Source organism: Amphiura filiformis, chromosome 1 (assembly GCF_039555335.1).
Source record: "Amphiura filiformis chromosome 1, Afil_fr2py, whole genome shotgun sequence".
Classification (NCBI taxonomy): Eukaryota; Metazoa; Echinodermata; class Ophiuroidea; order Amphilepidida; family Amphiuridae; genus Amphiura; species Amphiura filiformis.
Window position 1 is genome coordinate 22,755,671 of NC_092628.1, and position 18,691 is coordinate 22,774,361.

Consider the following 18,691-nt stretch of genomic DNA (forward strand, 5'->3'; position numbering starts at 1 on the left):
AATGCCAAAAAAGATTGATTTCGAAATTTCGTTGGGATTTCAGAGGGGGTCAAAATCAGCACTTCGTACTGTTCAATCAAATTATCTTTGATTTTGAAGGACCCATGATAATGTCACAGTGCACTTATAGGTCCTAATTATGTTCAGAATGGATTAACCATGTGCCAATGTCTATGAGCAATTCAAAAAAAGAGAAATTTCTTGACCCCCTACAGAATTTTAGGCCCCCCTAAAGTGGTTCAGCCACAAATGGCGCTTAAAATCGGCAAATTTTGACACCTAATAACTTTAGGTGTACACCAGATATGAATTTCTAGTCTTTTGCATCTGAAAGAATGTAGTCTAATGTTACTAGGAACATAAGATTTGTTTTGTATTTTTTGTGTTTTGATACTAAGTTGATGGTCCCAAAAATCCCAATTTTTGACTAATAATGTACAGGTTATGGGTACAAAATGTCAATTTCAACATACCCTTTTTTCTATTTTTGATCACTTTATAGCAAATTGTCTTATTTATCCTGTTATTACATAGTTAACAACGTCCGATTTTGGTGATTTTGGTGTCTAATTATGTTTTCTTGCATGAGAAATACAACTACGCAACTTAAAAAACTGTACAAGGAACCAATGACCTCCTTATTACAATATGGATGCTTTTGGCAGCCATGTTGCAAAAGAGGGTCACCGGTTCCTTGTATAGTTTATTAATTTGCTTAGTTGTATTTCTCATGCAAGAAAACATATATAATTAGACACCAAAATTACCAAAATCAGACGTTGTTAACTATGGTCAGAATTCAAAAGGTCGTTGACCTATGAACATTTTTTCGTCATAGCGCCTCCTGAAAGGTCTGACACATAACAAACTATACATTTTTGGAATCCTCATGACCATACAAGTAATTTGATATATTACTTGACATAATTGGGAGCATTCTGAAAATTTGACCCCCATAACCTGTACTTTGCATGTGCATCGTTTGCCAGGAAGTGCATTTTTGACCCCTTAAAATCCATACAGAGGATTAGAAAGTAGTTTTTTCTTATTACTTGACTCAAAAGCAACTTGAAATATCAGGATAAATAATACAAATGGCTATAAAGTGATCAAAAATATAAAAAAATATTATACTAAAATTGGCATTTTGTACCGTATCCTGTATGCATGGTATGTTAGGCAAAAATGACTATTTTTTAAAGCGCCAACTTAATACTAAAACACAAAAATACAAAACAAATCTTATGTTCCTAGTAACATTAAACTACATTCTTTCAGATGCAAAAGACTAGAAATTCATATCTGGTGTACACCTAAAGTTATTAGGGGTCAAAATTTGCTGATTTTAAGCTCCATTTGTGGCTGAACCACTTTAGGGGTGGCCTAAAATTCTGTAGGGTCTAGAAATTTCTCTTTTTGAATTGCTCATAGACATTGGCATATGGTTAATCCATTCTGAACATAATTAGGACCTATAAGTGCACTGTGACATTATCATGGGTCCTTCAAAATCAAGATAATTTGATTGAACAGTACGAAGTGCTGATTTTGACCCCCTCTGAAATCCCAACGAAATTCAAATCTATCTTTTTTGGCATTAGGTATTTCAGACACAGCCAGTGAGTGACCACATTCAAAAAGAGGATCACAACTGATTCAATTAAAAAGAAAGTGCCCTCAAAGAGAGCACTTTGTCATTTGGACCCTTAAATTCCCAATTTTGGTCGAGGTCGCCAAACTTTGATTGCCCGCCATTCTAAAACGAAATGGAATTTGAATTTTTTCTTGTGACCTCACCTAGGGATCCATGAAAGGTACCCTGAGCCAAAGGAGAGCAAAATCCAAGAGGGTGGGTGTACACTCAATCTGTTTTGATATGGACTGACCCATTTGTAATACAATAGCCCATTTTTGAATAATGGCCAATTTTTAAGGGCGTTAGTTACTTTTTTTATTTTTTATTTCAATATAGGTGGATGCCTCCCGAGGGATGCCTGTGGTCACAAAGGCTGGATAAGACAAGATTATAACTTGGGAACATCAGGTTTTTTTGTGTGTGTTCTAGCGCCCCTCTCGCTCATGTCCTCTTACACCTTTTACAGAATAGGCATTTGACGTTGTTAAACTGGTCCACATTAATGTGACACTTTAAGTCAGACTTACAAATCACCATACCCGTAATGCCATGGATGATGTTGCAGGGCCATCGCACTTCCCCAAAATGCCAATCTGAATGAAAAGATCCACTGAGCCGGTCGGTTGCACTCCTATACGGTCCTGTGCAGGGCTGCAGTGTCGCCCTTCCATCCTGACTTTTTTGCATCAATGTATCTCCCTATTTCGCTTCCTCCACCCTCTGAATCAGTCTCCCATATTCCTCCCGGCCCCTTCTCTCTTCTTCAGGCATGAAAACTGGTCAGTCTCGAAAGAAAACACTGAAAGCCATATTTTTTAACCATTTTCTATCAATTTGATTCGGAAATGGGCTGAAAAACACTGAAAACCAATAACAAAAAATGCTGAAATCGGCCAAAACGCTGAACATTTTCATGTCTGCTCTTCTTTTGTGTTCTCTTTTTAGTCTTTCCGTCTGACCCTCTCTTTCTCCCTCGCCCCTCCCATTGAGTTCGTAAGCTAGTTATGGTATTATAAAATTGGAAATTGAGATATCGGCCATTAAAAAAATTATTGACAATGTTGAGGGTAGGAATTACCTTGAAAAATGTCTCATAAAATACAAGATGCCAGTTATATTCCGGTCTATAAAGACAATTATAAGACAATATTCTTAACATTAATAACATCACAAATTTCTAACAAATTCAAATTGGGGAAAAATCACCCCCGGGCAGATTTTTGGCTATTTCTCCATTTACGATCCTGCCCAAAAGTGTCTGCTTTTGACATGACACGTCACATATTTCACTTCTTGACTATTTTCACAACCCACTCCTGCATAGGCGGAAGTGCCTATACACCGAATGCAAGTCAATTGAAGCCGTACAACGTAAGACCTTAAATTTAGACATTTCTTTTGTCAAGATTGGCACCAACCCTCTCATCTCAAGTTTTCATGTCAGAAATGATCTGGGATGAGCGTTTTGAGTGGACAGTATATTTTGTGTGACATGAGAGCACATCAGACATATCGAATTGCATTCTGAATACGAAGAATGTCTTTCTGATATCAAATAATTTTCATTTTTTGAAATTCACGATACAATACAAATTTTATGACAAATTATTAAAATTTGATATTTGGTCCCACAATAAATACTGTCCAAACATTCATACCTCACCCCTTAAATCGAAAACAAAAATTCACTTCCTTCAACTTTTTAGTGCCCAACAAAAGACTAGAAAAAGATTGTTCATACATACCAAACTAACACTTCAAAATAACAATGAGATCCGAAACCAAAACTGAAAAGATAAAAAAAAACCTTAGTATTGTGATAGTAAATGGTGGCCTGATGTGCTGTATAGTTTTGTGCCATGTTATTTGCATATTTATGAATAATGAGCTTATTTGCCTATTGTGCCTACATTTTCATTAATCAACTCTGCAGCTTAAACACAATAACCGATCAACTTCAAACTTAGTATTGTGATAGTATAGGGTGACCTGATGTGCTGTATAGTTTCTTGCTATGTTATTTGCATCTTTATGAATATTAATCAGCTTATTTGTATATTATTTGTATATACAAACCTTTGTTATTTACACACCTTTGTGGGGCCACCTTAATTACAAACCGCGTAATTCTAGTTTAATATTCACATTCATCATATAGTCATGCAGCATATTAAAAGATCTTTTTAAATATCTAAAAATTCTTAACAAAACCTGCTGTGTTTTGTAAAAAACATGAAATTTCACATTTATAGCATTTTGAACATAACAAGTAGTACAAATTTTATATAACAATAGCATAAAACTTTAAATTCTGAAAGGTAGGAATAACTTTCTTGTGTTTGGATCAAAAGTTTTAAACTTAAATCGTTTAATATACCAACATTGATGAACTTTCGTGAAAGCATAAAACGTATTTGAAAATTAGTAGTTCCTTCGTGAGTGCAAGAAAGAGAAATCTGTGAAAGAGAGTTGTACAGCTGCTGTAAGGCTATAAAATAATGCTGTCTCAACGCCCATGGCAATTTCTAAACGAATGCGGAATGAGGGGTTTTTTTAAGATTTTTTTTAAAACTTAATTTTGAATTAAAATGTCATTTTCTGGTGTTCAAAGGTACACTGCATAAAATTGTGGTTGATTTACACAATTGAAGTAATATCAATTGCTAAATACCAAAACAAATGCGAGTATCGAATCCAACAACTTTTCTTCCAAAAAGAACATCTTCCTTTTATAATTGTCTAAACAGTGAAAAAGGTTATCCTCAACCATATGGCAAAAGAAATTAACATGTAATAGTTAACTAAATAATTATAAGATGCATCCTTTTACCATTTAAGGCAGGCCAGTAGGAGTATAAGAAGCAACTGGACATTGTATTGAGACTTGTCTGGAACTCTTGATTTGAGTCAAATTGAATTAATTGTACACCAAAAGACATACATATACTATATAAATCTACCTTGGTCTACCATCTTTAACTAAATATAAGATACATCCTTTTACCAAGCTGCCCAGTAGAAGTAAAGAACCAACTGAACATTCTTGAAACTCTTCAAATTGATTTAATTGTACGCCTTATAAGGGCGTCTACGTTTAAACGTTTCACGTGTAACCGCCCGTTAAATGCGCTATCCGTTTAGAAAAATCGCTAACCGTTTAAACGTAAAAAAAAAAAAATTATTAATTTTTTCAATGCTTTTCCTACCCTTACACAAAGTCCAATCCACCCCCAAACCTTACTTACTACATGTATACAAGCCTACCCTAACCCAACTAACCTTTAACCTAACCCAACCCAAACCCCCCCCCCCAAGGGAATTAGGGAGAAATTGATTTCACCTGAAAATCGGACCTATATTTAATGTTTTTAATGCATGAATGTATTAATGTTTTAATTATTTTATTTTCCCACATTTCATCGAAATTGTTATTTTTATTGCTGACAAAATAAAAGAAATCTCTCACATAATTTTGGAAATTTAAAAAAAATTCTAAAATTCTAAAAATACCAAAAAAATACATTGGAGTCCAAAAGCTTTTTTCTTCTGGGTAAGAATTATTTTCTTACATGTAACAGCTTTTTTCTTGCAGGTTAGAAATGTGATAAATAGGTCATCATATACAAAATGCATGCATGGACCTATTTATCAAATTTCTAACCTGCAAGAAAAAAGCTGTTGCATGCAAGAAAAAATTCTTACCCAGAAGAAAAAAGCTTGTGCACTTAAATGGTTTTTTTTTTTTGTATTTTCAGAATTTTAGAATTTTTTTTTGTTCCGCAGGAACTATAGTTCCAGATTGATCAAAACACCCAGTACCAGTTCTCATCATATCCTGTTTGTAAAACTTACTTGAAGCGTGAATTATATGTGTGAGAAAGAGACTGTTAAGAGGTAAAATGCTGTCTCTTGTACACTAGGTTGTCAAATAGTTGCTTGGTTTAATAGTCATGAAAGTGCATGGAGGCCAGGAGATGTAGCCGAGACAATTACCTCTGTTTAGCATGTAACAAGGCATCTCATTGGTCCTGCTATTTTACATCACAATTGCCGAGTTCTCAGTTCACTGACTCGTATCTGTATTAATGTTAATGGATCTTGGGATGTGACAGCAAAGTAATGACAGAAATACAATAGTCTCATACCCAAAGCCAACAAACATTTTTTACCATTTAAATTTTATAACTTTGCCTTGCAGAGATTCGGTTCAATTTATAAACTGGCAATGATTTATGTGTACTTACTTTCACGCACTTGCCCTATTAAAATGAATAGTGAGTGCACTGCCCTTTCACTTAGTTGGTTTCATCATGGAAGTACAACACAAGTTTGTAAATAGATTTTGTATTCATGATATGCATGATGGTTTAAAGTATAACATCATTTCCCTGGGCATCATTTAAACCATGATATATCAAACATTGTCAAAAGTGTTGCATTAACACCGTTCACTATAAGATAATTCATGAAATTTCCACATGATTTCAAGACTTCCACAGAATTATATCAAATTGTCCCAGCCAGTGTGAGACATATTGGATTACACCAAATTTGGCCAATAAGTTCAAAATGTCATTGCCCCAACTGGACCAAGTACGTTGTCATAGCAACTAATGGATTGTACAACTTCTTTTGTTAAGGTTTTAGACCTTTTTAGCATACTAGTATTACACGAGTGCACCGGTCCCATGCAAGCCATTTAACAACTGCTTTATTATGTGTGTCTACACCCCATGCAAGTAGTTCGACTATTCAGATTATTATATCAATGTTTATCGTTTCAAGCAAACACAAATGATTAATTTCATGCTTATTTAGTGGTTTTTTTCGATACATTTATAAATTTTTTCAACAACATTACAAAGAAACCAGTAACTGACTAACTGAGCCAATCACTGGTTCCCCACTGGTTCCAATAGTTTCATTTCTTGCACACACAATCAGTAACTCTTCACAACTAATGATGCACCACACAGCAGCAAATGAAACAAAGTTTTCATGTGAGTTAAAAATACTGTCTGGTTTAATCACTACTGCCTGTAATTATATAGTTAGTTAGCATCCTCCACCGATGCTTTGCATCAAAGTGTTCTTGTATATTACTGGATGGACTAGAGTAATGCATATCATATTACAAAATGATTGAAATAATGAGTCAAGAAGGACTAGAGTTACTTTTTTCAATACAAGTAGGGGACCGTTCACAAACACTTGTAAGGAGGGGGGCCTGATGCAAAATGGGGGGCTTAAAATTGTTGACCCTCCTGAGGGGGGCCCTGAAAAAAATGACCACAAATTTTCCTGGAAAAATTAAGTTTATATGCTTTTCTATAGGGTTGACCTATAATTTTCATGTCAAAAAGGGAGGGCCTGAAATTTTTGAGGTCTGTAAAGGGGGGCCCAAAAAATGTTTGTGATGAATTTTTTTTGCATCAGGCCCCCCTTACAAGTGTTTGTGAACGGTCTCTAGGCCATTAGCGGAACTTTGTCCTTTTTAAGGACTCTTCTTGTTAATTTCTAAAATTATATGAAAGGTTTCTCCTTCCTATAATTAGCCATAAAAAAATTGCCATTTTGATGAGATGAGGCTAAATAAAGTAATTGAAACTGTATTAATATATATTAATGCATTTACTAAACATGTTAATACAGGTCCGATTTTGGGGTTCCGTTTTGGGGGTTGGGGCAACTTGGTGTTAGGCTAGTTGGGCTTGGGTGGGTTTGTATACATGTAGTAAGGTTTGGGAAGGGTTAGAGTTTGTATAAGGTTAGGAAAAACATTTTTTTTTTAATTTCTTTTGGAACTTATTATGCTTATGCTAAGCTATGCGTTAGCTGTGGGACTATAGAGAAGATACGCAACTCTTGTGGCTGTAAGTCCATGTCAAACTACTCATCTCCTTTAACCAAAACACTGTCTTCATTGGTTTTTGCACTGTCTATTCATACTCTCCAAATCAAACTTGAAGAAATTCTTCACTTCAATCGCCATACTGTGCATCTAGATCTGCAGGTTCATCCTCCTGAAATGCATCGTAATCATTACCCTCCATTCCACAAGCAACATATACCTCCTTATTGTTATACACCATTGCACTGCAGCAAAGCACAATATAAATGTTGTTTGGTCATTAAGACCATGAGCGAAATCACCACCGAGTTCACATAAAAATGTATATAAAGTTACAACGCACAATTTTATTTCCTCAAAAACAGGTTATTAGTATTTATTCAAGATATAACAAATTCCTAAAAGCAGTCAAATTATAAGTTCATGACAACTTTCTCCATGAGACGCCCAAAGTTCGAATCTTAGCAACTTGGACATAACATTAGTCATTACAGCAATGATATAAGATTAAAGATGGTAATGCATGTGACCATCAACTCCTGGTTCAAAAACAAAACAAATTAGTAATGTTCTCTTGAATCTGTTACCTGAACATGTAAAATTAGTTTGTAGAATTATGACATATTGTTCCTGGAAAATGATCTCGGACCTGAATGAAGTTGTACAATGAGGACTAATGAATAAAAACACATACACAACTCTACAGTCAGTCTACTCTGGAGTACAAAGTACAGACACACACATTCCCGCACACATTGTGCCGACTTTGAAGGCACACATACCTGCAGCAAAGACGCAGCACTACGCACTGTTTATGCACTGTATACGCATGCGCGTTGTCACTTTGTATTTCAGAGTGGACAAACTGTATGCTAAATGGTATCAGTTGAAGAGAGAAAGATATTTTTCGATCAAGTTCTAAAGATTGTTTGGGTCAGCTGCTGCTGTCTGCTACCAGGCAAAGATAATTATAACTGTACAGAAAGTTACTTCTGTTTCCTCCAAACAAGGAGATGATGCAAGATGACCAAAGTGCTACCATCTTTTAAGGGCTGTGCAACTATTATGAGCTGGAGGGGATTTCCAAAGGGTGTGCCAAAAATTGCTTTACCCCTTCTCAGCCTGCCATAAATTGCTTGCCTCCCCCCACTTGGTCTGCCAAAATATCCTTTCCCCCTTCCCCAAAATCAAATTTGTGGATCTCAATTTGCAAGCCTTATGCCTACATTGTTTTGATATATAACATGTATATTGTGAGTGTACCGAGCAGGAAATTCTGCATGTGTCTGTACTGTTTTCCTAAGCCTTTTTAGAGTGTTATTTAAGGGTGCTATTATTTTAAACCCACCTGACCTTCGGGGATGGAGGTTGGAGAAATCATTCTAAATTTGGTCCATGCATCAGATATGATGAACCATCTTTCATGAAAGAGATAATTCTTGAATCACATGTCCCAGTGTTTCTAGATGAAAATTGCCTAATTTTGCCAATTTTGGCATTTTTAACATGAAACCAAAATCGTGCATTCTACTTGAAAATCTAAAACTCCAAACTGATTCTGCTCATGATACTTACACTTCATCACCATGTTAAGGTTCCTCTAGGGTATGTAAATTGTGCATTACTTCATCTATATCTTAATTACGTTTCAGTATATAGCCTGATGAAACTTGCATTTTTCATGAAATTTGGCTAAAAGTATGTATTAATTCAAAATCGTGATTGCTCTCAAGCCAAGCAATTTAATTCAAAATTTCACATATCAATATCATCCCTAGATAGTGTTCTTAAAAATATAAAAAATCACCGTTGGCTTTTTGTTCCTAAATGTAGTTATGCTTGCCGTTAAAGTTACGCATGTTTGTACCAACAGGTATATAGGGAAATGTTACAGTGCATAGGTCTATATCCAATGCGATTAGAAATGTTGGCCATGTATAGGGTTTCAATGTAATGGTAATTAGCCCATAATGTTTTTTTTTTTCTTTTTCAAAATGGCCTCGAATGACCTTTGATGACCTTTTGAGTTTCATGAATGTTCCTTTAAATTGTCACAGATCATCCGTTTTAAAGGGATTTTTGTTTCCTTTCTTTTCCAATAATATATGGCACAAAGAACACACTGAGAAAATGCCTGTCCACAATGTTAATAAATTGGTCTAGGAAATGAAAGAAACCTTTTAAAAAAAACATGTTAGTAACATTTGCAGCTTTTACAAGAACAGAGATGTAATGTTCTGATAGAGCATCATTTCTTCAAAAACCGTTTTGGTATCATTTACGTTCTGGTGTTTTTTTGTTGTGGTATGCGCGCACCATCACAATAACGACATATGGTTTGATAAGTATCCGTGGAATTTTAATCAGGTTTAAACTTTGAATTGGCATGTGGGAGATATTTTTCTTTTCCTTATCCATAAATATACACTAAAGTTTTGAGGATCTTTTTAACATTGATTAAATTGTATTTTTCCATGTGTAATTTACGTCACCATTTATTTAGGGTCACTGTATATAATTAAAACATCAAAACTGTTGGTGCAAGCCATATTGATTGCATTGGTCTTATTGACAGCTAGTGCACCTTATTGAAAACACAATCCAAAGGCGCTTTCTGAGTTTAAAAACTCAGAAAGCATATGGAAACAGAAATTCCCTTCAAATAGACGCCCCGTGATAAGGGAACATTAACGCAAGAGTCATAATAAAGGTCACAAAAGGTCATTAAAGGTCATTTAAAAAAAACTAATCAGAGACTCATTTACTATTGAAATCGTACACACCGCATATTTTATAATCACATTGTAAAGATGAATGATGCATGTACTACGTCATTTACCTGTAAACTACCTGTTCCTAAGTGGTAAATAGGCCTATGCGTAATGTGAACGTCGCATAAACAAAAATAAAATATAAAAAAATATAAAAAAATATAAAAAAACCAATGATAATATTTTAAAGAACAATTGTCTTGGAACAATATTGATTATGTAATTTTCAATTAAGTTGCTTGCCAATGAAATGAAATAAAATTGGAAATGAAATGAACAAAAATTCCCTTAAAAGCCCATAAATGGGCCATGATAATTTAAAGGAACATTCACATGAGGTCATTAAAGGTCATTTTGGAAAAAACTATGAAAGGCTCATTAACTAATAAAATCACACACATGACCAAAATTTCTAATAGCATTGAATATACGCATTGTGATATTTTCCTATACAACTGTTCCTAAGTAGTACAAACATGCGCAACTTTAACGGCGCATAACTACACTTACGGATAAAAAGCCAACGGTGATTTTTTTATATTTTACAAAACACTATCTAGGGATGATATAGATATGAGTAATTTGTGATTAAATTGCTTGGCTCGGGAGCAATCACAATTTTAAAATGATACACAATTTTTGCCAAATTTCATGAAAAATGCAAGTTTCATCAGGCTATATACTGAAACGTAATTAAGATATAGATGATGTAATGCACAATTTACATACCCTAGAGGAACCTTAACATGGTGATGAAGTGTAAGTATCATGAGCAGAATCAGTTTGGAGTTATAGATTTTCAAGTAGAATGCATGATTTTGGTTTTATGCTAAAAATGCCCAAATCTGCAAAATTAGGCAATTTTCATCTAGAAACACTGGGACATGTGATCCAAGAATTATCACTTTCATGAAAGATGGTTCATCATATCTGATGCATGGACCAAATTTAGATTGATTTCTCCAACCTTCATCCCCGAAGGTCAGGTGGGTTTTAAAAAAAAGCGCCCTTAAAAGGTGCCCACAAATGTGTGCCAAAATTCGCTTGCACCCCTTCCCTTTTGACCTCCTAAAAGTAGACCCCCCCCTTGGTTTGCCAAAAATCTCCTCCAGGGTTCATAAAATTGCTAAATGGCCCCTCGCCTCATGTTACAGATCAGTTTTTCATTCAGGTGTTTAAGGTGGTACTTCACCCCCTGATGAATTTTGTGACCAATTTTGCATTTTTCTCAAAAAATAACTACACACTGGTAAAAAAAGTTACGTATATTATAGGGGCAAGGAATCCAATTATTTTACTGAAATTTCAGTGATTCTAGACAAGTGGTTCATTAAATATGTTATAAAATGAGGTACATTCTAGCGGTACCTCTTTTCTTATCATAAATAACGTATCGCTTGTCTTGAGTCACTGAAATTCCAGTGTAGTAACTGGATTCCTTGCCCTATAATATACATAACTTTGTTACCAGTGTGTTATTATTTTTGAGAAAATGCAAAAATAGTCACACATTTATCAAGGGGTGTAGTACCACCTTAATGCTAGGTCAATGAGACAAACAGTAAACTATGCTCATTATAATATAAAATGTTGGAAAGGTTAAACCAAACACAATTCAACTCTGAAATACCTGATTTTTCACACTTTATTGTCCACCTTGTAAAATTTGCACCACAATTTTACTTCAATGAGCTTTCTAACATCAGATACATGTATCATCAATTGCTAGTGTTACTAGAGTCTGCATCAGGATTAGCTTGCAAAACTAAGTTCCTTATCAAGGCAGGTTTAAGATCAAACTTGCTTCTTCTTCCTGTATGACACCAACAATCTTCCTCAGCCTTCCCTGCCATTCTTAGCTTACGTTTGTTGAAAGATAAGAGTGGTCTGCGTGGTTCTTTCCGATCTACTTGGTATCTAGCAACTGATGCCTCCACATCTGGTTTCGCTTGGATGGTAATAGATGGTATGTCATTGTCAAAGTCACAAATAACCCTGTGAAGTTGCCAGAACCCGACTTCACGATGGACCATCTCACGCCGTAAGTATAAGCACATCCCTGCATCATCAACTTCAAACTCCATATATGCGTCATCAAACAAACAATTATTGCTTTTGTTGCACACTGGAGATATTGTGTTAGTCGTGGGACTATACAGCAGGTATGCAACTCCTTGTGGTTGTAAGTTCTTGTCCCGGTCCATGTCAAACTGATCTCCTTTAAACAAAACATGTCCTTCGACTACAGCATGAAGATTAATACTTACTAACCTATCTGGGTCCGACACTGGAACACATTCATCCCATTCGTTACTGACCAGACTGTAACGCTGTATTATATCAAATTCCCCATCATCCCCAACTACACATATGTAATTGCCCAATCTATACAAATGGATGGAACTACTTCTCATCAATGTCTTCATAGGTTTTTGCACAGTCCACTCATTACTCTCCAAATCAAACTTGAAGAAATTCTTGTCTTGTGACCATCTTCTATGCATCGCTTGTACATCATCTATTGGTGCATCCTCCTGAAATGCATCACAATCATCATCATCTGGTCCACAAGCAAGATATATCTCCTTATTGTCATAAACTATGTCACTGTACTGAAACTTAAATTCTGCACGTAAATATGGATAGCTGTATGGGAAATCGTTGAGATGCTGCAGCTGGTAACAACCAGATTTTGTTTGGCATATGAAGTCTGAAGTAGAAATGGTCAAATGTCCCTGAAAATGGTAAAACAGAAAAAATTGGCCTTAATTTTGTCTAATAAATACACTAACTTTATTATCATGTAAAACCTTGGATTACATTACCTTTATATAGAGCACTAGGAGCTAACAAATACGGGATTTTGTGCGGGGTGTGCTTTGGATGCTGACTTTTCTATACATACTTTTTGCTGTTTTGCAACCCATCAGTATACCAATTTTCAACAAAAAGCACCCAAATTTGCCATAATTGGGTGCTTTAAGGGCATTTTTGCCACAATGCGCCCAAGTCTCCACTGAAAACCCACCCATCGATATACCAAAATCGCTGAAAAGGTACCCCAAAACCATGGCACATCCCCGTATACCTTCAACCAGGAAGAACCCCCTCCGGGTAACAAATACAGGAAGTACAAGGAACATGCAGAACTAACAGAAGGAACATACAGAACCAATACCAATGTACAAAAAAATATACAAAGTCAAATATTTATTTAGCATAAAGCTGGGCATAAAGCATTAAAATTCACTAAAATGCATAAAGGCTGCAAGGCCATGTGTCCTGAACTAGCCACCCTTAGCGTTACATCACAAATATTCCTCATCAAATTTCCCTTCAGAAAATGTATACAGTGTTGTGAGTCGGTAAATTACCGGTTAATTTACATGGTAAATTACCGGTAATTTACCGCCATCTTAATTTACCGTGGTAAAATAGGGTTAATTAAGGGATCTAAAATGAGCGTTTATTGCGTTTCGACAGTATTTTTTGTGGGACATGAGAGCACCTCAGACCTATCGAATTGCATTCTGAATACGAAGCATGTCTTTCTCATATCAAATAATTTTCATTTTTTGAAAATCACAATATAATACAAATTTTATGACAAATTATAAAAATTTGATATATTTCAAATTTTTGATATATAACAGTACTCGAAGTAAATTATATAAATCTAATGACATATTCTTAAAGTGTATGTAGCAGGGAGGAAAAGCCAACGGTCAATTGAAAATTTTGACTTTTCATATTGAAGATATGGATTTTTTTCCCAAAAAGACCTCATTTTTGTGTCAGTTCCTGCAGAACTGACACCTTTAGTACAGGTTTGACGATCACGTGACAAATCGAATCTGTGACGTCAATATTAATATCGATATCAATTTAAGGCTGTTCTAGTTAAATTACATACCCATTGGCATTTTGGCTGTTCCATTTAATTTACATATTCAACATTTCCCTGTGCACTTAGTCCATGAATTGATCCTGATTTGCATTGTCGTATAGAGTTATATTTTTGCACACAACAGGGATGTTACCATTGTTTTAACTAAATGAAGCATACTTTTGCTTTTATCTTTCTTTGTCCTTTATTAATTATAAATTAGGTGATTTAATTAATATAATTCTTTGTTTCAGCGACCCTGGGGTAAACAGACAAACAAAAACATAGGTCAAAATCCTTCAATTTCTGTGAAAATTGAACAAAAAGTACCCAAATCCCTACATTTTATATCTGCCTGTGTTATAGACAAATTTTATACGTCAAATTTAAAATCATTTAAAATGACTTATAAATTGCCTTATGCTATAATGGGTATTGTGTGAACTTTGTTTTTAAATGCCTTCGGCTTCCAGGTTAGTTTCTCGGAGCTGGTGAGGTGTATCTGGGTGTAACTTGGTAGGGTGGTGGTAAGTGGCTGCCCTAAGACTTGATGCATTTTTTGCAGAAAATATGCAAATTAGGTAGCTAATTTGCATATTTAACTTAAAAATTGTTTTTAGGTTTGTTTCTTTCCATTTCGAAGAACTGGTGAGGCGTATAGGGATGTAACTTGATGAGGTTGGTAAGCATCAGTTTCTCGGAGCTGGTGAGGTGTATTTGGATGTAACTTGGTAGGGTGGTGGTAAGTGGCTGCCCTAAGACTTGATGCAGTTTTTGGCGCAAATTAGGTAGCTAATTTGCATATTTAACTTAAAAATTGTTTTTGGGTGGTTTTTTTTTGCCATTTCAAGAACTGGTGAGGCGATATAGGGATGTAACTTGATGAGGTTGTGGTAAGCGTCAGTTTCTCGGAGCTGGTGAGGTGTATTTGGGTATAACTTAGTAGGGTGGTGGTAAGTGGCTGCCCTAAGACTTGATGCAGTTTTTGGCGCAAATTAGGTAGCTAATTTGCATATTTAAAACCCTTTCAGTGATTTCACAGGAACATTAAAAAAATGGAAATTTGTCAGAGTTGCTTAGAAATAAAGAATAAGTCTACAGAATTTCATTAAACCACTTTTCCCTGAATACATCGACAAATTAGTCTAAAAACAGAAGTTTTAGAAAGGTTGTCTACTGCAACTCAGATCGACTCGAGAAAATCGAGATTTTCGTACAGTGCGCCACCTGTCGACTGGAAAAACTTCCTAGTCCAGTGTTTCTAACACGGGGAAGTAGAGTCTAAATTGATTTAAAACAGACGCTTAATTTTTGTAGTAGAAAACAAAATCAGCAATTAAGGTCACCGAGGCAAACTAACGGTCAATTCAAATATGAAAAACAGTTAAAAGCTGTTAAAATTGTGTATTTTGTTTAAAATAGTAGCTACTGATGTAATAAGTAGTAGAAACAATACATAGCAGCGTGTTGGTGCGTGGAGAGTGAGCTTCTTTCGATCTCGAGTCGGACTTTTTGTACTGTCAGTATCAAAAGTACAGAATCATGCAAATGCTTTATTTTGTCTAAAATACACGGCTTTCGACCGAACCACTAGCAGGCTATGTTAGCACATCTATGCCAATTACAAAGGTACCAAAATCTGAATTTTGATGATTTTTACGATCGTCGGATGAGCAAATCACTGAATGGGCCTTTAACTTAAAAATTGTTTTTGGGTGTTTTTTTTGCCATTTCAAGAACTGGTGAGGCGTATAGGGATGTAACTTGATGAGGTTGTGGTAAGCGGCAGTCGTAAGATCCGATGCATTTTTTGTGCCACATGTGCCTATTTTTTATTTTTCGAATTGCTTTTGGCCATTTTTTTCGAACTATATAGAAATGTAATTTGGTGGGGTGATGGTTAAGAGCACTCTTAAGATCAGATGCTATTTTGTCCCAAAATATGCAAATCAGCCACCTCATTTCCCTTTTTCTATTTTTAAAACGCTTTTTGCCATTTTTCGAACTGGTAGGGGTATATAGATGTAACTTGGTATGGTGGTGGTAAAGGGCAGTCTTAAGATCCCACGTGATTTTTGTCATAAAATATTCAAATTAGCCACCTCATTTGCATATTTGTTTATTTTTAAAGGCTATTTGCCATTTTTTGGAACTGGTGAGGCGTATAGAGATTTAACATGGTGGGATGGTGGTAAGGGGCAGTCTTAAGATCCCATGTGATTTTTGTCGCAAAATATTCAAATTAGCCACCTCATTTGCATATTTGTTTATTTTTAAAGGCTATTTGCCATTTTTTGGAACTGGTGAGGCGTATAGAGATTTAACTTGGTGGGATGGTGGTAAGGGGCAGTCTTAAGATCTCATGTGATTTTTGTCGCAAAATGTGCAAATTAGCTACCTCATTTGCATATTTTTTATTTTTTTAAACATTTTTAGCTAGAATAGAAGGCTGATGCTGCGCCAAAACACGTATGTAAGTGTATAATTATTTAATGATAAATGAACTACCACTAAATGTTCCTGTCAGTGCTGCAGTGCAAAACTTCTCATGCAATTCCATCTTTAACATTACATTCAAATAATAATTACATTGTAAATTGGAACTGACACCAATTTTTTTCAGGAATTCTTGTTTTTGGTGTTTTGGGAAAAAAAAATCCATATCTTCAATACGAAAGGTCCAAATTTTCAATTGATCGTCGGCTTTTCATCCCACCTACATACACTTTAAGTATAAATCATCAGATTTATAAAGTTTACTTCAAGTACTGTTAAATATCAAAAATATCAATTTTAATGATTTGCCATAAAATGTGTATTAAATTGCGAATTTCAAAAATCAAAATTATTTGATATCAGAATGACATTCTTCATTATTCAGAATGCAATTCGATGTCTGATGTGCTCTAATATCCCACAATAAATACTGTCCAAACGTTCATACCCCTTCCCTTAACCAATTAAAATATGAAATAAAAGGATTTTTTTATTAAAACTTCAAATAATATAATGTTTTGTTTGTTTGTTTTATAGTAGATGCCAATTTAGTTTGCAATATTTGCACAACTTACTTGAAATAATGATTTTGTAGACCCCTACTACATATAACTGCCCATAGGTCCCATACTGTACTACATAGTGTACAATAGACTAAAGTTTTATTATTTACTTAATTTACTTATTTTACCATTTTTTACCCGTAATTTACCGTAATTTACCAGTAATTTACCGCCATTTTTTAATTTACTGGTAAATTAACAACACTGAATGTATACTTTGACTATGATGGGATAAATAATTAAAATTTTACAGCAACTTTTAGATTTTGAAGACATTCGCATTACTTACTAGTGTTTTTAAAATATGAAAACGGGTAGTTTTGTATGGGTATGTTTATATTTTCTAGACTAAATCAATCATAAATGATTAAAAACAATTTGTTAGCTGTAAGGTAATGAGTCTTTTAGATGCTAAATAGAGTTAAAATTTAATTTACAGCCTTAACAGAAACAGATTATGCACTAAAAATATCAATCCCATAGAGTTTGTGTGTACCACATCCCCCACCTCCGACACCCTGCCCATTCTGAATTCTATAAAGCACAGTGTCAGTATTAAAAAGGCCAAAGAATTTAATGCAGGATTGAAAGTGCATTTTATTTAGCAATAAAATGAGACCACAAGCATGACAATACCTTCTTGCTTGGCAGAGATATCATCATTTAATGCGAGTCAAATTTGGAAAAATGTAACATCGCCACCTTTTTTGGGTGGCAAGTTCAAGATGCACGACCGCAAGTCATCAGTCAGACAATAATGAAAGTGGCAATCTGTGTTGACTAAAAAAAATTCCTTGGTGTTTAGTTACCAAGTGCCATCTCCATAGCAGCTTTAAAATGCTTCCAGTTAGTCAATCTCTAATACAGACAATATCTGCATAAGTGTCTTAAGGGCATTTTCAAGAAAACTGTTAAATTTGTTTACAGTTCTGATCTGATATCTTTTCTTTGTTAAAAAGCAACGATTTTTGTAGGAGTGAGGCAGATTTTTTGACATTTTACATAATTTTCAATTTCTACATGTCAGCGTCAATTTTAGCCATCTGAAGTGATCAGATGGTATTTTATGGTCACTTCAATTTCATCTATATATGTTTTATTTTTTGATATATGTACAGATTGTCGCCATTTCTGTGACACAAAATACTGATTTAATTTTACTTCGCCTACAATAAATGAAAAAAAAAACATCAAAACAAAATCTTACATAAAAGATAATATTCCATATAAGCAAAATACTGATCTATATGAAACAGATATTGAAGCTCTTTTCATGGAAATTAACTTGCCAAAAACCAAACCTATTGTCATTGGAAATGTGTATCGTCCACCAAGCTGTACTGTAGAATACTTAGATAAACTTGATATTATGTTCCAAAAGTGCAATAATCTTTATGATGATGTCTATATTTTAGGTGATTTCAATTTGGATATTTCCAAAACTGATAAGAAAAAGAAAGTGTCAAATTTGGCAAACAATTCACACAT

General features: G+C 34.7%; 2 protein-coding genes across 2 annotated transcripts in view; one reads left to right on the plus strand and one right to left on the minus strand.

Moving 5' to 3' along the window:
* LOC140171366 (kelch-like protein 25) overlaps positions 1–18,691 on the plus strand; it is a 171,084-nt gene that overhangs the window by 51,156 nt on the left and 101,237 nt on the right. The window lies entirely within an intron of this gene.
* Positions 11,782–18,691, minus strand: part of LOC140171204 (kelch-like protein 25) — a 42,706-nt gene continuing 35,796 nt past the window's right edge. The window contains exon 4 of the mRNA XM_072194454.1: positions 11,782–12,993. Coding sequence (XP_072050555.1) covers positions 11,977–12,993 — 1,017 coding nt within the window. The 3' untranslated portion in view covers positions 11,782–11,976. The remainder of the gene's footprint in view (positions 12,994–18,691) is intronic.